This window comes from Aptenodytes patagonicus, chromosome 6 (genome assembly GCF_965638725.1).
Source record: "Aptenodytes patagonicus chromosome 6, bAptPat1.pri.cur, whole genome shotgun sequence".
NCBI classification, from domain to species: domain Eukaryota; kingdom Metazoa; phylum Chordata; class Aves; order Sphenisciformes; family Spheniscidae; genus Aptenodytes; species Aptenodytes patagonicus.
The window spans coordinates 30,771,181-30,790,145 of record NC_134954.1 but is presented as its reverse complement, the minus strand read 5'-3'; the positions used below and the strand labels follow the sequence as shown (position 1 = coordinate 30,790,145).

The following is an 18,965-nucleotide window of genomic DNA, read 5'->3' as shown; positions in this document are numbered from 1 at the left end:
GGAAATCTGGAGTAACTGTTTCCGTATTTTTGTAAAGTGCTTCCTTGATTTTGAAACGGGAGTTCATATAACTGACATTATTTTTTAATAATCTTGAAATAAAAGAATATTTTATAGTAAAGTCAGTATTTGAGAATATGGTACTGAATACAGAGATGCCCTGTTAGTAATCGACTGCTCCATTTGCACACAGCAAGGGGAAATGTATGTAAGGTTTGAGCTTGTGCTTAATAATAAATAGAGCATTTATATTTTAATACCTGTTGATTACTTTGTATTCTTTCAGCGCTATCCAACTGACAAGGCATACTTCATAGCAAAGGAGATCCTTGCTACAGAACGGACGTATTTAAAGGACCTGGAAGTTATTACAGTGGTAAGGGTTTTTAACTTTCTTTAATGCTTTTCCTTTTCTTAACAGATTTGTAATTGTTAATTTGGAAAAACTTGGAATTTCTTCCAGGTAACAGAAGGAAGAAGTCCTATGATAAACTATAACCCATGAGCCATATAGCTGTTACCTTCCTTGTCCTGTAGGTCCTCATGTGGGAGAGCAGATATCTTCTCTGGACTTCTATTGTTAGCTCCAATAGTTACATCACGTGTCATTTTGATGTCTTAAGCAAACTTTCTCTCTGAAAATTGTGAACAGGGACAGCCTAAAAATATTTTGCATTCAGCTTCAATGATAGTCATTGCTGTCAGCTCTGCTTATAATCTAGTCATCATCTCTGCGGTATTCCTTGGGAAGCTTTACTTTTTGTGCCTTCAGATCATGAGAGCAGATGAAAATTGCAAAGGGTATTAAGGTTCCATACGGGTTTGAGGAGTTACGTCTTTTTTTGTTGCTGCTTTTTCTTTCCTCTCCTTTTCCCCTCCTTTCACCCATAGTAGACAAGTGAGTACTTGTTTGGAGGACAGCTTGAGTTTCCAACTCCTTTTCTTTAAGAGCTTTTTGGTCGTTTATTCCAGGTTTGAACACTGACTGTTGTGTTTCAATAAGCTATTGTTTTAATTTCATCAAAGAGAAGTTTGAGTCCCTTAATGCTGTATGTCTTCTGTTGAGGTGTTCTCTTTGAGCTCAGTGAGCACCATCTCACTCAAATTCCTCCTACAGGCTTCCCAGCACTTCTCCTAAAAGATGGGGGAACATCTGGCACCTCAGAGGATTTTTGTAATATTCACGTCCCTGCCAGAAAGCAGGGAACTGAAAGTGATAAAAAGTGCAGTGTGTGACACACAACAAGATGTCTCCAGCTACTGAGTAACTTGCACAGGGCTCCAAGTTTTACGAAAGAGGAGTTGTATCTGCACTGAAGTACAAGCAGTGGTGTAACATCAGCTGTGGCAGCCACTTGGTAATTGACTGTAATTTAGAGCCCTTACCAACCATCTCATCATTGCATTAAGAAACATGCTTGTGCCCAGAACCAGTAATAAGCCTCATATTTGTGATGTTTGGCAAGGAAAGAAATTACATCTTTTCATCTTTCCCAGATTATGTCTTCCCTAAATATTTCTCCTTCCTTCCTGCTGTTGCCCTGTGCACACACTTTCTCCTCCCCCATCGCTGCAGGAGCAGAAACCTTTACACTAGCGATTAATTTCTTAAATAGAAAAATTTATCATAATTTATGATTTTTCCGGCAGTGGTTTCGCAGCGCAGTGATAAAGGAGAACGCTATGCCAGAGGGCCTGATGACATTACTCTTCTCTAACATAGACCCAATTTATGAGTTTCATCGAGGCTTTCTGAAAGAGATTGAGCAAAGACTATCGCTCTGGTAAGCATTAATAGTGCAGTACATGGGCAATGAGCTGGGGGACCTTTTCCTACGTTCTCCCGTCAAAACCGTACTTAATCTATATTGAAACTGGTATTTCTGCTTAAATAGAATTAAGGAAAAAGTATTTTAATATATTATAGTTTTTAAAAAAAAAACTAAATAAATTTTGCAAAGCCCATTTTTCAAGCACTGCCTTGTACATAATATCCAGTAGCTGTATGAATTCTCCACCAGACCAAGGTTTTTGTAATTACAGAATTGTTTAGGTTGGAAAAGACCCTTACGATCATCGAGTCCAACTGTTAATATAACCTATGTTGTCTCTCTAGCCTTAGAAAAGAGAAGAAACACAAGGTCAAAAAAATAACGTGTGTTTTTTTTCAATACCTTCCAGTTAATGAATCTCCAGGTGAAAATCTAGGAAATGCTTTTTGGTAATTAAGATTAGAGTTCAGTTCTTGCAGCACAATTTATTTCAAAGAGCATGTCTTTAGTCTTTTAACCTTTGTACTACTTTCTCCTGACCTGAGATGTAATATATGAGAATCTATTTACCATTCAAAAGGAGGTGGTTAACGTAAACTAAGTACAAACAAAAATAAGTTCAGATGGGATCATGTTATGACATTTATTCAGAAGTCTGAGAGGTTAAACTCCAAAATAGACTTTCACACAAATTCATTTCTATTCCTTTCTCAGTTTTCTAAGCATGGCTTTATGTTTGTTATTTTATGCAGCTTCCATGTTTACTGTACCAAGTTTTCAACCTGAACAATGAAATGGGAATGTCAAGTGGCTAAAAATGGATAGAGGAGGCATTAATATTAGTACTACTTCCCTTAATTTTACTAAAACAGTCCATAAAATACACAGGTACCCGGGAAGCGTTTCTTAAAGATTATGTCTTGAAGTACAGGGGAAGGTGGAGGGAGGAAATTGAAATTTCTTGATCTCCCATGTACTGCTCCTTCTTATTTCATCTCCTTATGTGTGTTTCAGGGAAGGAAAAACCAATGCTCACATGAAAGGAGATTATCAACGCATTGGAGATGTCATGCTCAGGAATATGCATACTCTAAAGGTAGATAAAGGATTAAAATAATGGAATCTCAGGATTGTTGAGTCATTTTTTCCTTTTGTCAAGGATGAGAGTTCAAGGTTTAGTATTTCCACTAAACTTGAAGTGACTTGCAAACAATTATTGTTGATGAACAGATTAAAAGGAAAACATAATAAAATATTTACAGCAAGGCTTTATACCACTGTTGCTTATTTAACCACCTACATTTACCTTGAGAAAAGGTTGTTTGTTATTGGTTATTCAGCAGAAGGCAAAGAAAAATTATATCATTAGCTTCTCCGTCTCTCCTATATTTGCACAACTTGAACTCTCCCCTATGGAGACACTGTTTCATAAGGTTGTTTAATTCCAAAATATAATTTTTTTTTTTAACTGCAGAGTAGTTTATTCTGAAATGAAGTCACCTTTATTTGGAGTAGAGTGCCTTCATGGGACAGTTACACTTGTGCTGTAGTAGTGGAGTAATTATTCCATTAAAACCAGTGGCTTGAATGGGAGTGCAGAAGTGTGTGACTGCTATCCCAGCAGGCATAGGTGTAGTGCTGCACAGACACCTATTTTGATCCGGACTAGGAGCTGCCTGCCAGTTTCTTCAATAGATAAACCTAGATGAGACAACCCTCTCAGCATGCTTCTGCCTGTCCTAACTTGAAAAAAGTCAGTAATTGACAAGAATTGTCTTAGAATGGCAAAGTATTAACGGGTGGTGCTACAGGCTGTTCTCATCAGAGGCACGGCTGTGGTAAATAGTTAACAGAGGACAACCAAGCAAATATTTTTATTTTTAATACTGGTTGGTTTTTTTTTTTAATGAAGCCATTGAAACATAAAATGTTGTTAATGCTATTTTTGTCGATATTTATGACAATATATGCAGTCTTGGATTATATAATCATGGTCAGAGACAGAAGCAGAGAGGGGAGTGCATGTTTTTCTTATTCACTGTGAGATCTATTAAAGACTGTTTTCCTTTGATCTGAGTAATTTTTTGTACCATTCAACAGGAGTTTACCAGTTATCTGCAGAAGCATGATGAGGTCCTGACAGAACTGGAGAAAGCAACTAAACGCCTAAAGAAGCTGGAAGTGGTTTATAAGGAGTTTGAGCTGCAGAAGGTTTGCTACCTGCCCTTCAACACGTTTCTGCTCAAACCAATCCAGAGACTGTTGCACTATAAGTTGATCCTGGGGAGACTTTGCAAGCACTACACGGCAGAGCACCGGGACTTTGCAGATTGCCGGAGTGAGTGAGCACTCAGCTGTATATGTGCTAGGCAGAAACCTATTCCCATGTACATACAAAATTTTGCCTGTACCCCAGGGGGGACAAGCGTCACATTACACTTTTTCTCCATTCAGGACCTCTCTGACTCTCGCAGAGTCTCCTGTGCGAAATACACAGGAACTTGATTTAGATTGCTGAAAACACAACTGCTTAGTGAATACTGTAATTTAAATATCATGGAAAAAAACCAGATTATACCAAGTAGAACAGCATAAAACTGGCAGGAGGCAGCTTAATTAAAAAAAAATGTTTAGCTTACATTTTAAAATTAACTTTGTTTTTCTTTAAGGTTTTTGGTACCAGGTTTCACTACTCTCCTACCGTGCTCTGGTTCAGGACTCTGAAGCATTCTGCAATAGATAGAAAATTGCCTTAACTGCTAGTTTGGAAAATGCAAAAGATGACTTCGATGTAGACTGTTCTCTTTGCATAGGATGAATGCTTTTTCTGGCATTCCAGAAAGTGTTCTTCTCATGGTAATCTTGATGGATCTTAATGTTTCAACCATAGCTGGAAAATTAGTCCTTTTCTTGTCCCCTTTTTTAGCAGAGAAGAAAGTAGGTTTTTTAGGAACTCTTCGTCATTTATAAGTAAGAATGTGACAAAAAAGAATTGCTTTGTAGTGTCAAAAGCTTGCATAGTAAATTCCATTCATTTATAAAGTAATCTTTGGCAGAAATAGTTGGCTTTAATTTTTTAATTTACTTTTGGCTATGTGGTAAATACTTTTTATATGCACAAAATCTGAGATATGCCATAATCTCCAGAAGCATAGGAAGCGCTATGAAGTTACTTGCTAGTCTCCATTTTGCCCCTAAGTAGCTATAAAATATGCTTTAAGTTGGCAGTTGGACTAGACAATCATTGTAGGTCCCTTCCAACTGAACTATTCTGTCCTATTCTAAATCTGGCTATAAATTTCAGATTCAGTTTTCCAGGGATAAAATTGGTGGCGTGGGTTTGTCTGCTCTGTTCTGATCCCCTCAGTGCCATTTTCCTTACAGATGCGCTGAAAGAAGTCGTAGAAATGACGTCGCAGCTGCAGCACAGTCTCATCCGCCTGGAGAATTTCCAGAAGCTGACAGAGCTGCAGCACGACTTGATTGGTATAGATAATCTCACAGCACCCGGTAGGGTAAGTACCTTTGCTTAGTTTTTAGAGCCTTTATTGGTTTTATTGCCAAGGAAGTGCCTTTCAAGCATGTATTTGCCATCACTGCCTCTCTGTTTTATGGAATGACTGTAAAGGCTTTGTATAATTGTTTTCATAGCACATAGTACACAGACCCATGGACGTCTTGGTGATGTCCTAGGGAATAGATCAAAAATGCTTCTGCTTAGACTCTGGATACAGTTTGGTGTTTCCAGTACAGCAGATACTGAGTATGCTGGGGTACGGTGCTTTGTGTTTGAGTGGGAAGCGGTATGTCACGTACTCAATAGGAAATCCGTTACCAGGTCTGCTTATGTCTGGCTGATGCAATCTCTGTCTGTGGACTGAGACTGTATGGAGAACGTAGTGATGGTGAGAGCCATGTCACTGGGCAAAACTGATATCGGTGAGAGACTGTTTCTAGGAGTTTGTTTAGCTCCTGCTTGGTTTTTTGTTTCTTTGTTTTTGATAGATATACTGAGCATAAGTACAGGAGCATCGCATATGCTTTTGGGATGCTATGGCAATCACTGCGGTGGGATGTAAGTGTAATAGGTGAACTGCTGGTGTCCAACAGGAACTCTGCTCCTTTTTCCTTCTCTTGCTTCATTGATTTAAATGCTGGCTGTAGTAAGGAGCCGATTCATGTTACAAAATAGAAGGAAAGGTGTCATCTGGTGTTTAACAAATCTGTTAGTGATCATTGCTGGGCACCGATCAACACCTGTATACTCTGGGATGAAAAAAAGGAACGATTAAAATTCTCTATGTTTGGGAAAGATCAAGCTTTGTCTAACTTCTTATTTTCTGCTGCAGGAGTTTATCCGGGAAGGTTGCTTGTACAAACTCACTAAGAAGGGTTTACAGCAGCGGATGTTCTTTCTGGTGGGTGTTGCTTCTGGTTTTCATAAACCCAAAGTCTTCAAGATAAAGTTGTTGTGAAAGTGTGTTTTCATGTGCTTGTGATGAAAATCGGCAATTGTAACTGAAAACTCACTCTGAGGGATTTTTAGATAGAGCATGACTGTGACAATACTGTCTGTTCAGTTTGCTTCCTTAATGGCACATAGTTTTAACAGAATTTAAAAAATTAATTGCCTCTCTTGTAAGTAAACAAAAGAGTAGTTTTAAGGAAAGTAGGCCGAATTGACTGAGAAATGGTGTTTGTTCATGCATCTACAGTGGTCTTTAAACAACAGTTTTTTAAAAAGATGTAAAAAAATACTTGGCCCTACCTGCTGCCTTCACAATGTTGATTGTATTCTTCCTGCCTTTTTCAGTTCTCAGATATGTTACTGTACACAAGCAAAGGGGTTACAGGGACAAATCAATTCAAAATTCACGGACATCTTCCTCTGCATGGCATGTTGGTAAGTGGTTTCAAAGTTGCATCACAGCATTAAGGAAATGACTTTGCCTGAGGCAAATGTTGAGGCATTCCTTCAGGGCACGAGGACCAAAGCCACAAGCTGCTCCCAGGCCAGTGACAGCAGCCTGCAGTGCTGCTGGCCGTGGACTGGACCTTCACATGCCCCAGCCTGTGTGTCAAACAAAGACTTGTCTGCAGGCGATAAGCTTATTCCTTCCATTGCATTAGCAAAACAGCTGGCGCACGCCCTTTTGACCATTCATTTTCATGTTGCTGTGAGAGGCTGATCTGGAAACAGAGATTTGTCCTGGCATTTTACCCCTGTGCACACACCTAGGCATGTAATCAGTCCTCCTGTCTTCTCACCCCCCTATTCTAATGGGACTGTTCTTTCTGTGTTTGATTTGCAGCTGATAGTGCTCGACCCACCGGTAAGTAATAAGCTGAATCCTGCTCAGAACCCTCCTTTTCTTGCCCCGTTGGATGTGGCACTCTGCTGCTAGAGATGCGGCAGTAGAAACGCACGATATAGATTACTGCATAGAGCCAAAATAGACTTGAAGTAGGTGGTATTCATAAAAGAGTAGCTGTTTTGCACTTATTGCAACCGGGTTGTGATCATATTGTGATTCAAATTCCTAGCCAGCCAAGGAGGACAGTTTTAGTGTTTGTCAGTCACTGAGTAGTGATGAGATAAACCTTTTCTTTTTCTGCAGGTGGAGGAGAGTGAGAATGAATGGGCTGTCCCACACTGCTTCACCATCTATTCAGCACAAAAAACCATAGTGGTGGCAGCAAGGTAACGTTTATTTTCCTCAAATGCCTGTAGGTTTGATAGATACCTTCTCCAAAGAGTTACTGTTTGATTGTGTGGTGCAGAGCCAGGGGGGTGTTTCATGCGTCCTCTGGAAAGCATGTCTTCAAAACAAAAACACAGGACACTTCACAACTCCTTTATCAGTGTTGTGTTTTGGGAAGGAGTAGTTTATCTCACTGAACGGTGTGTTATTAAACATACAGCAGCAGCAATAACATTGCCATTGTATTGTTTTTTAGTTAGCTGAGTTGTCAGTGTCATCCTTTAAACAACTGCTATAAAGCAGGAGACAAAACCAGATCTAAACGTACAAATATTTTAGAGACCCAAAAAGAATTAAAATCCAGAACATGCAAATGGATGTAAGGAGGGGAGAGTTCCTGCATGGATCTCATGGAGGAAGCTGGGAAGGGAGAGGAAAAACTAAAGGCTGGCTTGGAGAGAAAACCAATCTCTTTTCTGTGTAACTTGTCCCGGTGCAACGGGTTTGGCACCTTTTTTTACTTTATAGCTGAAATATACTTAGGATGCCTACTACACCTATTCTCTCAGGATCAGCTTTAGGAGGTTTTGTTCCTCTGCAGGTCTCCTAAAAGACAGCCGGAGTATGCTAAAAATGTAGGATGGGAGCACTAAAATTCGACCTTAAATTTATAGGGTTTTTTACTGCTTGATAACCTGTTCTTGAAAAATAACCATTACTGAACATTTATAAATCAGGTATGTAGTGGTACAGGAGCCAGTACTTTTGGTATGCAGACGTATTCAGCAAGCAAAACTTTTTTTTTTATTCCAGCCTAACACCTGAAAATGTCAATTATTTTTAAGATAAACCATTTCTCAGCAGCTGCGAATCAAAAAAAGTGCTTGAAAGGTTCTTGGATCTGGAAAAATAAATACAATTTTTACCTTGTCAGACGTAGCTCAAAGGTGGTTGTTTTTCTTGTTACCTCTCCCTACCTGTCAAAAAAAAAAATTGCTGCTGGGCTTAGACCGTGCATGGAATTTTCAGTCTAAATTAAAAACTTTCAGAAAAGAGATGACTATCAAAAAAAGTCCCACAGACCCTCCCAAGCAAACACAAGAGCGTGTAACTGTGTGTGGCACTTCAGACAACAATTGTGCACACAGGGAATGTAGCCAGAGGTAAAAAAGAAATGACATGGCCATGTGGCCATGTCTAAAGGAAAACCTTATGCTCTTGAATGCTGATGGATATAGATAACGCGTATATGAGCTGTAAAGCTCTTACCCTGTAATCATGGCGTGAGCCATGTAACCTGTAATGGAAACTGTGTGGGATGAAAGAAGTCCTCATCTTCCTGCATGCTGTGTTTTTACTTGCTTGAGATGTAAGGTAAATCCTATATCCCCTTTAAAAGATGTGCTGTCTTTCAGGTTGCTTTTTATCCTTCGAAAAAATAATTTCCAGTATGGTCGTACCACCCATCTCCAAAATGCTTTTTGGAGTGAAAACATGATTTCATGTTTGAAATAACCCATCAGCTATAAAGCTCTCTGTATGAAGAACAGCGATGGCCTAGACCACATAATTCCTGTTCTGAGTCCAATAGCTCCAGAGGGGGATATTATGTGGCCCTCTGGCTGTCTATTCATTCTCTTTGCTGTAAAGTCCAAGTTTTTTATGATTTTTAGTCTTGTTTCAAGGCTTGAAAGTAGAGGTGAGGGCTGTATGAGGTCAGCTTCCTGTCTGGAAAGCTCATGCTTTGGAGGAATTTTTGTTATTTTTATTTATTTAATGGAAAGGGACTGCTCCTTTTATCGGGCAGTGGCTTGTGCCTTCCTTCAGCAAACTTGCACTCTGCCATGGCTCCAGGCTGGGGTGGTCTCCATTTGCACCATTTGTCTTGCAGTACCCGCCTGGAGATGGGGAAGTGGATGGAAGACCTAAACATGGCAATTGAAATGGCCAAGAAATCTGAGAAATCTGGCATGCTTCTGGAAAACTCAGTATGCAATCGCTCTAACAGTAAGTGGTGTTTCCTGCCTTCTTGAAAAGCATCAGTTGTCATGTCCTTTTCATTTTTTCCTATTGTGAATTTGATGACATAGATGGGAGTGTTTTTATAATTCATACAGTAATGGAGAATTATTTGCTTTTCTTTTGTTTTAATCAAAAGAAATGTGCTTGTCTTCCTAGACTGATGTTCCTGGTAGCTTTAAATGCAGCAGAGATGCTCCAGTTGCAGAATTGTTAATTTTAAAGGTCCTTATTCATCTGTTACATAGATTTTTCTCAGTTTAACCATGTAGTGTATTTTCTGTCCAGAAATTTGGTGTCTTTGGAGATCAGCAAGTTCTTTTATAGCCCAGTATTCTTGTGCCTGTCTCTGGTGGTGGTATGGATGTGCTGAAACATGTAGTATCCCTTCATGGAGCACTTCTTCCTATTCCTCACTAAGAATCGACTGAAGATGAAGTGTGGGGATTTTTTTTTTGTTGTTTTACACAGTATTGAGTCAGCTGCCCCAAGTAGAGCTGAGTAATGAAAGACACAATGATCTGCTCTGAGTGGCCTTTAGAAACTGTGTAATAAATTCAAGTTGACATATTTTAAAACTGGATCATTGCAAGAGAAAACAATTTTTCTCAGGAATCCCTGCTTCTCTTGCTCTTTGTATTGCACATTTTTCTTAAACTGCTGCTGAATTCTCCTCCCCCCAGGATCCTCTGATGAGGTCTCTCTAGAACAGGAGTCCGAAGATGACATACACTCTTCTCATAGCTCCTTGGACAGGCAGAGCCACCACCGTGCCAACACAACCATGCACGTGTGCTGGTACCGCAACACGAGCGTCTCCATGACTGACCACAGTGTGGCTGTTGAGGTACCCGCAGGGCGCAGCTCTCACGTCTCACTCTGTCTGTCCTGGCTTGCTTGGCCACCGCTCGGCCTCCACTCCATCTCCCATTTTGCCTTGGCAGCATCTCTGCGTCCGTGGGAGAGCATGGGCCATTAAAAGGCTGCTGCATGCTTGCCCTCCTCTGTGCATGTTTGTGTGTCTGCATACACACGCTCTGCTCTCCTCGCAGCAAGGCTTTGCTTCGGCAAAGGCACTGAAAGAGGGAAATTTTAAAGAAAACCCAGGATATCCTAGGACTGAATTGTTCCTTTGGGTTTCATCAACCTTGCTGGAGGATAAGTTATTTATCCATGATATTTTCCTTTAGAGATTGACTCTGCTGTACTGAGGTCTGGTTAGCTACTGTACTGCACCTAGAATTAAGAAGAGTGCATTAAGCTCAGTGGGAATATGACTTCTCTGCCCTTCCCTCGCTGGCAGGGGTGAGCAGCAAGAATTAGGAAGTGCCATTTTACGGCACTGTTGTGTTATGCTGAACAGAGATTTATTATGTGCCCGCTGAGCTGCTGTTACCTCAGGTCTTACTACTCGGCATGGCTTGATGCAGCACTGGTGGCATCTTTTGGTACTGAATCCTGCAGATTTCAAGACAGATGTCTGTTCAGCGCTCCTTATGCAGAGTGCTGCTTGCCACCGGCACTATGGTTTCACTTTAGGCAGCAGTTTGGCAAGATCAGTTGGGTAGGACACCTTCCTGCAGGCTGGCATGCTTGGAAGACTTCCAGAAGTGGGAAGGACCCTTCCTAGACAAACAGGAATGGGGCAGGGTGCTGCATCCGTGTGTTTGTACCTTCCTACCTTCCCTCCCCTGCTGTTAAGGCACTTTTTGTTTAATGGAAGGAGTTAAAAGCTGGGCACTGAAGCTCCTGGGTTTTCGTGATATAGAGAGCATATCAATCAGTTCAGTAAAGGAAGTCCTATAGATGTTACCTTGGCTTAGACTCCAAAAGTTGGGCACTTTAGCTGGCACAGAAAGTGGTTTCTATCGGAGGGGACAAGCCTTCCTTTCCCTGCCGATACCCTTGTGAAAGGCACCATCTTGCTGTTCTGTATCCGGATAATGAGACCTCCTTGCTACAGACTCTGGGATTAAAGGTGTGAGTTCTTGCAGCTCCCTCTCGCTTTGATCTGTTCCATGTTCTAATACCATCATTTTTTTTCACAATCCATTTTCCTTTAACAGACGCCTTTCTTGCATCACTTCTCTTATCCTAATGTTCTGTTTTTCTCTTTCTCTTTTCTTTGCTCAGTTTTCTGCTCTCTTGCTGTTTCTCCAGAGCTTCCTCCTCGCTATTTGCTGGGCCAGGCCCAACGGCCCAACACAGTCACCCATGTTTGTTGGTACCGGAACCAGAGCCTATCCCTGTCTGATTACCTGTGCATGATCCAGGTAAAAATGCCTCTCAAGTTCACTGGTGGGGAGGAGCCATGGGATGCCAAGAAAAATGTACTGCTGCTCACTTCGTAATTGCTCAGGGAGCCCACATGTGCTGGTGTGAGGATGCCCCAGCCAGCCAGCAGCAGAGTTGTAATGTTGCCTTGTTGATACAGGATTTCCTCCTGTTTATGCTTCCCAGAATGGTTCTCTATGTAATTCTGCTGCATATCCTGTCTTTTTCTCTAATTACAAAATCCACTTGCTGTCATTCCATGCCGTAGGTTTCCTTATCTCGCTGCACAAGCGCTCGGTGACTCTGACTCCAAGGCAGCAATGTTCAACTTCCCTGCTTGCCATGCCGGGCTTGGCTTCGCGTAGCTGCCACATACAGCTTGTCCACAACTCTGGCATCCTTTGTTTCCTCTTCTGCTTTATTTTCCTTCTCACACAGTGTGTTCTACGTGGTTTTTCTGCATGTAAAAAAGGGTGGCTAAAGGGATGGGTGCCCTTGTGGCTGTCACCATTCCTCTGACCGTAGGCTGCAGAGGAGAGCGGTTGCTGGAGGGATGAGTTGGTGCAGCACCCTCCTGTGCGCTGTCTGAAACTGCGCTGAGATGCGACGAGTGCTTAAACATAAAGGGGAACTTGCTATTAGTGGAGAGAAGTCACTCACTTGTTCATAAGTGGATGGTTGTGAATTAGTGAAGATACAAAGTCCTTCAGTCACCATGTGAAATATCTGGGAGGCCTTTTACAACACGGGAGCAAGTGCAGGAGCAGTTACAGCAGGCAGCTTCAAGCTTTTTACCTGCAGCAGCTGTCGTTTTTTTTCTGAAGGACAGTGACCTGTGGTTTCATGGTAGGTTTTTGGGGTTTTTTTTTCCATTCTGTGCTAGAACCAGCTCTCTGGATACTTGCTGAGGAAGTTCAAGAACAGCAACGGCTGGCAGAAACTGTGGGTCGTCTTCACCAACTTCTGCTTGTTCTTCTACAAAACACACCAGGTGAGCAAACGTAGCTGAGGGGACTGCATTTGGGGTGTCGGGGGGAACCTGGAGGTCCTTGGCTTTCTGCTCTGGGTGCAGCTCACTGCTATTTGAAGGAGAGTAACAAGTGGAAGAGGAGGTAGTTCATAACGAAGCCAATCTCTGTAAGGCCACAGGCCCTTCTTGCAGAATTTAATCAGTATTTCCAATTCTGTTAATGATACTGACCTTCTGTGGGTGAGGGGGAAAATGTCTCTTCAGGCAGTGACTAATGGAGGTGAGGGAATGGCAGCCTTTGGTCAGTCTCTGTCCGTTTCTCTCCCTGCTGGGCTTCAGCGCAGTTAAACAGGCATCGGGGATTTTTGTGCCCATGGTGCATTCAGCGCCTGCTTGGTAACGAACTGTGCTGCAGTGCAACCTGTGCCTTTTCATCTTATTAACCCAATAAACTGTGTTTATTTTATTCAGGCTTCTTGCCTTGAGGGTACATTTCTTTTGGGAGGGATATTTTAACTTTTGTGTCGGATCTGTGCTTGGAGTTCCAGAGAGAGGTGCGGAGGGGGAAGGGAGGAGCCCAGGAGGCAGTGACAGGCAGGGGAATAGAAGGAAATAACTCTATAAGAATAGTGAGAGGAGTTGGGGGAAGGTTTCATTATAAGCTATCAGAGGCCTCGCAAAAGATAAAGGCTGCTCCTCCTCCCGTTCTCTCCTAAACAAAAATATAAAGACCTTACCTGTACAGTACAAAAGAGTGAGTGTGCATTGGGATGAACTGTGTGGCGGGGGATGCCTCACACTAAGGGCTGGGCTATTGGGCTGTTCCAGGACGATTATCCCTTGGCCAGTCTCCCACTGCTTGGCTATGCAGTCAGCTCCCCTGTAGAGGCAGACGGCATTCAGAAGGATTATGTCTTCAAGCTGCAGTTCAAGTCCCATGTGTATTTCTTCAGGGCTGAGAGCAAATATACCTTTGAGAGGTAATTTTCCTGTTTTCTCTGTCTGTCTTGGTATATAACATGCTCTTAACTCACTGGTTCATCATCCAGAGCCCTCTCTTTCCTCCTGACTACCTCCTAGTCTGAGTGACCTTATAGCACATTCTCAGTAATAAAGTTCTCTTCCTCTTCCTACTGATGATGTTTGGAGATCCCTCCTCTGCCAGAACCATCGTCCTTGTGGGGGAGAGCTGGTGGTTACACCTAGAGCTGTAGGCTCTGCTTTTGTCTCAGGAGCCTGGGGCTTCCTTGGAGCTGAGGAGCAGCGCGGGTGGAAGGGCTGTGAGATGCTCAACCCCACTAGGTCTTGGGAGTCAGATTTCTAGGTTAATGAGAGTTCTGATAAGAATACTTTTTTTTTTTTCTGCTTAGTCTCTGGAAACAGGAGTTATAACACAAGGCTGAGAGCAACAAGTGCAGTGCTGCTTTTCACTTTACTGCTTTCTCTATAATTATGTTTAGCAGCGCTGTTAGGGGCTTCCACACATGGTCCAAAGTGAGTCATGTTTAAAATGCATCACCTACAAAACTTTGCTATTATGTTAGCTGTTGAAAACCCTTGCATTGCGTTCTGCCTTGCAGGGTAGTATTGGTTGTTGTGGAGTGTGGTTGTATTGAGAAGGTGTCACATACTCTCCCAAGGAAGGAGAAAGTATCACACACTTGTGAGCAATGTACATATCAGCTACCCAAGACAGCAGAGTTGTGCTCTTCAATCCACTGGTCTCATGTAGTGATTTCAAGGAAAAAATGTCTAATTCACAATGGATGTTTGTCTTGCTTTTTTCACTGTTGCTTTGCTTTCTTCCATATGAGCAAGTCTGTTACATAATTTATTGTAAGAAAAGCAATCCATTGACTAAGGAAAATTTTTGTCAGCCTGTCCTCCTTGGTAAACACTTTCTGTACACTTACAAGAGAATACAGTGTGCTCTCATAAGAGCTGTCTGGAGCTCAAAGCGCTGTAGAGCTGTTACTTGGACAGGCAACCATGTTGTGCAGTGTATTTACTACATCTCAAGCTATTGATTTGAAGAGTTAGTTTCCTAAAAGAATTGTAAAAGAAAGGTAGAAGATGGATGTTTTGTGAGGTTTGGTGAAAGGGGTACAGCTCATAACCAAAGGACAAGATTATGCATCTGTGAATGAGGGATTGAGCATTTCTCATGTTCTTCCTTGCCAGGTGGATGGAGGTGATCAAGAGAGCCACCAGCTCTCCAGCCAGGTCGAGCCTGCTGCTTCCAAAGGATGAGAAGGACAGTCACACAGACTGAAGCGGGCCAGAGCTGGATCTCTGCTGTAAACATCAACAAAAGAGGCAGGTGGAAACAGGAGTCTCTGGAGTTGATAAAGCAAAGAACCAGGAGGCTCATTTCCACCTCGTATGGAAAGTGGGAGCAAGGGAGTTGCAGAGGGGATCACATCCATTCCCAAGGGTATGGAAGAGGGTCAATTCTGTTCCAGTTGAACCTACTTAGAGAGAACCTAACAACCGCAGAGCTCTGGTGTGCACACATCGTGGAAGGTTTATTGTTCTGGTTGTACCTGTACAGTAACACCCTTGCCTGCCCTGAAGGCAAATGACACCTTGTTTTTACATTTTGACTGGATGATCAGCACATATGGGAGAAAAATAGCAGCTGTCTGGTGCGAATGGCTCACAGCTGCTGGTGCCAGGGCTTGCTGGCTCCCAGAAGTTCCCTTCCCCTGGTGCTCGGCATGGCTGGCTATACAACTGCTGTCTTGCTGCTGTTAACGTCAACCTGCTGGCACAGTTGTCTCAGACTAACAGGGGATCCACAGATGCATTTGCTTAAACACAGTTCATTTTGAACAGAAACCGCAGGTCTCATAGGACAACCCTGCTCTTTGGAAACTGCCACAGCAGCAATTTCCAGGTGAAGCGGGAGGACTGAACCTCTGCTAAGCTGTTGAGGTTTCGGTATATTGTGGGTTGGTACAGGTAGGGTGCATGTTTTTTCCTCTGAACTCTGCTATGGCGCATGCTGAGAGGGTCAATCGCTATACTCATATCACAGCTCCAGAGTTTCTTTATCCTGTAGTAGACATTACTTAATGCATGGGATGGCAAACACACTCTCCACCCTGATTTGGGTCATGTTTTCAAGGCATTTAAGCAATATGGGAGAACAAGCTTCTCTGAAAGTCACCGTTACTTGTGCTTGTGTCATGCAAAGACTTCTGAAAATCCCTATTCTTACCTTTAAATTTGGGGTGGGATCCATCTTCCATTTCTCATGAAGGTGTAAAAGTCACTGGATTCCAGATGGACCATTAGTGTCTGTGGACACTATTAAATCTCTGTATTAAATCTGAAATGTTTGCAGTTTGTTCTGTTTTTGTGAAGCTGTCACCTTTGGTTGCCTCCACGGAAGGACTGAAATAAGCTAAACTCCACAAAATGCTGTTGGACGTGGCTTTGATGGGCTCTAGGGATTCTGCTTTTTTATTAGATAGAAGAGTATTTGTGTACTAGAAGAAGGAACAATGTGAAAAAAGGTGTAGTGAAAGAAAAAGGAAAGTGTTGCATGTTGTGAGGATGGAGGAATGTGGAGATCCCTGTGAAAATGGGAAGTAGGGAGGCCAGCATTTGCATTCTCCAAGGCTGTTTCAGGTTATGGTCTAACACATGTGCAGGATGAGGACTGCAAGGAGGGGGTTCCAGAGGGATTTTCCAGACCACTCACTTGGCATTTGCATCGTAGAGAAGACGAATGACTGCAGATCCAGCCTCCACTACCACTGTCACAATGACCATTGTCCCATGTAAGTTAAATGTACTTAATTTATTAGTGTCTCTTTTCTTTTTTTTTTTTACCTGTTGTAGGTGTATACATGTGGATTGACTAGATATGTTATAATGCAGCTGAATATGACTGTTGAAAGTAAATAGCATCTTGGTGTAAAATTATCTCAGCCTCTTATTCCTGCGCCCACCATCCCCATCCATGGCCACGCTCGTGGGGAAGGTGGACGGCATCTGCACAGAAGCATTGCTTTTCCTCAGACCTGAGAGAAGAGGTTTCACGCTATTGATTAACAGGTCTTTGCATTTGGTGGTTTTCCTGGATGATAACTGACTGCTCCTTTGTCATGGTCACATACTGGAGTCGCTTAGCAGGAGTGCTTTCCTCTTTCACAAGAACTCTCCCATGCAGTTACTGCCCTTCGCTGGTCTCCTGCGGGGAAGCTCTGCAGGAGCAAATTGCAGAGAGGAGGAGCAGGGTGTCTGTCAGCAGCTGGGGGTCTTGGCACTTAACCCCAACCTTTAGTTGCACTCACCTACTGTAGCAGGGCTTTTTGAGTGTTCAGGTTACTCAGTAGTTTCTAAAAACTGTGGTTCTCAGCTCACCCAGCATCAAACTATGCTCCATCCACCGCAGAGAGACAGCTCCAAGTCAGAATGATGTGGAGGTGGCAGAGCACACCTTTATTGAGCCTGTGAGTGCCACCAGGCTGGGGGAGCAGCTCCAGGGCAGGGCAGGAGGAAGGGACTGACAAACACTGCCTGAAATTCAACAAGGATAAATGCAAAGTCTTGCATGGGGGACAAAGTACCCTCTGCAGTACAGGCTTGGGACTGCACAGCTGTGTCGCAGGCCTGGGGCAGAGGCCCTGGGGTCCCCAAAGGCAAGCTGTGTTTGTTGAAGGGTAGTGCACATGCTCTGGCATGTGTGTGATGAAAGCTAGACCTGGCCAATTGAGGGTGCAATGTTTTCTGCCTGGGGTGAAATAGCCTGGTATTTGGCCCTGGTGGTTTTAATTTTTTTTTTTTTTTTTAACTAGCTGACAGAGATAGCTTATTCTCTTAGCATCAGCTAGACTTTGTCTAAATTACCTCCATAAATCAGCTGTCAATCTCCCTAGCACCATGCCTTAAAGATCAGACTGACATGTACCAGGTGTTAGCGGAGGCAGAAGGAAATGTACAAGCCCACCTTGCCCTCAGCAAGCAGCGTGGAGGCTTGGCTTTTGTACGCTCCCTTGAAGGCTCCAGTGGAGTCTCTTCCCACCGGACTTGTTTTCCTGCCTCCTATCATAGGGAACACTGCTTTAGCCTGTAACACAAGGAAGCAACTTCTGACACTTAAAAAAATGATCAAGGAACACAGTGGAAGGACACGCCCTAAAGGTGTTAGTACATGACTGGTAGGTACTTACATGGCTAATCCACACTGTTTGAACACCTACACTCTATTTATCCTCCCGATACCTCTGTGTAGCAGAACAGTACTGTTACAACTCCTGTTACAGGAGAGATGCAGTGAGCAAGAGTTCTTCCTTAAGATTTTTGGGCAGTTGAGGAGTGCGTGATCCTTGAGATGCTTATGTGCTTAACCTGCAGCTCAGTACTTCCCATTTTGAAGATGCATGTGCTGTCTGCAGTGGCTGAGATGTGGTCCCTGAAAGAGGAGCCTCTGGTGCTAGCTGACCAGAAACCAAGAGGGACAGCAGGCAGCAAAAGTCCCTTCTTGGGTGGAGAATACCGAGCTCAAATGTCTGTGCATTTAAAATGCAGGAGCACAGGCTATAAAAGCCAGAAACTTCACTATTTCTGGCAAAACTGCTTACCTCTCACCTTGGCAAGCTTTCAAACTGATGAGGATTTCAGTGGTGTATCAGTTCTTCTGTGAAATACCATGTAGTATTTTTACTTCACCAGAACTCTGCAGGAGTATTTTTTCTTTGCTACAATCACGAGCAGTTTCCTTAACAAGAGCATGGGGAAAGAACAGAATACAACTGGTCCTTACTCATTAGTTTCTTGCTAGCAGGATGTACGTTAAGGGAGAGATGAACCCATGGTCTTGGGACCTCATGGCTTAATATCCATGGTCTCGTTTCATTTCAGAAAGCCATAATTTCTGGTAAACACTACCAGTTTTCCCTGCTTCCCGCAGGTAGTGGCTGGCTGTCCTTCATTCAGTGTAAGAGAGTCCTGCTTCATTGCTTAAGAAACCAGAACAAGTAAGTTTTTGCAGTAGTTCCTGCCATGTATTCAATGCGATGTACTGGAGCTGTTCTGGTAAGTGCTGCCTTTGTCTCCCCCAGTCACAAGCCCCTCTTTCATAATGGCCACGTCATCACAGCTTTATCTCTGCTGAAGTGTCAGCAACGTGCATGTACACGAGGCGTTCAGCATCCAGCTGCACTCATACCGCTTGGGTGCAAGTGGAACATGGCTCGCGTGCGGTGAAGTTAAGTACTG

General features: G+C 42.9%; 1 protein-coding gene across 10 annotated transcripts in view; it reads left to right on the top strand.

The window, feature by feature from the left end:
- The window catches only part of FARP2 (FERM, ARH/RhoGEF and pleckstrin domain protein 2), an 83,673-nt gene extending 67,012 nt beyond the window's left edge, over window positions 1–16,661 (top strand). For 6 of the 10 annotated variants that reach the window (XM_076341882.1, XM_076341881.1, XM_076341877.1 and 3 more), the window contains 13 exons: window positions 287–376; window positions 1,651–1,784; window positions 2,787–2,868; window positions 3,873–4,110; window positions 5,157–5,287; window positions 6,122–6,190; window positions 6,586–6,675; window positions 7,391–7,473; window positions 9,366–9,481; window positions 10,177–10,340; window positions 12,651–12,758; window positions 13,566–13,717; window positions 14,919–16,661. In XM_076341882.1, coding sequence (XP_076197997.1) covers window positions 287–376; window positions 1,651–1,784; window positions 2,787–2,868; window positions 3,873–4,110; window positions 5,157–5,287; window positions 6,122–6,190; window positions 6,586–6,675; window positions 7,391–7,473; window positions 9,366–9,481; window positions 10,177–10,340; window positions 12,651–12,758; window positions 13,566–13,717; window positions 14,919–15,009 — 1,548 coding nt within the window. In that variant the 3' untranslated portion in view covers window positions 15,010–16,661. Of the gene's footprint in view, window positions 1–286; window positions 377–1,650; window positions 1,785–2,786; window positions 2,869–3,872; window positions 4,111–5,156; window positions 5,288–5,777; window positions 5,842–6,121; window positions 6,191–6,585; window positions 6,676–7,390; window positions 7,474–9,365; window positions 9,482–10,176; window positions 10,341–11,626; window positions 11,767–12,650; window positions 12,759–13,565; window positions 13,718–14,918 lie in introns of those variants that run through there. The other 4 variants (XM_076341883.1, XM_076341885.1, XM_076341884.1 and 1 more) reach the window with 4 other exon arrangements.
- The last annotated feature ends 2,304 nt before the right edge of the window (window positions 16,662–18,965 follow it).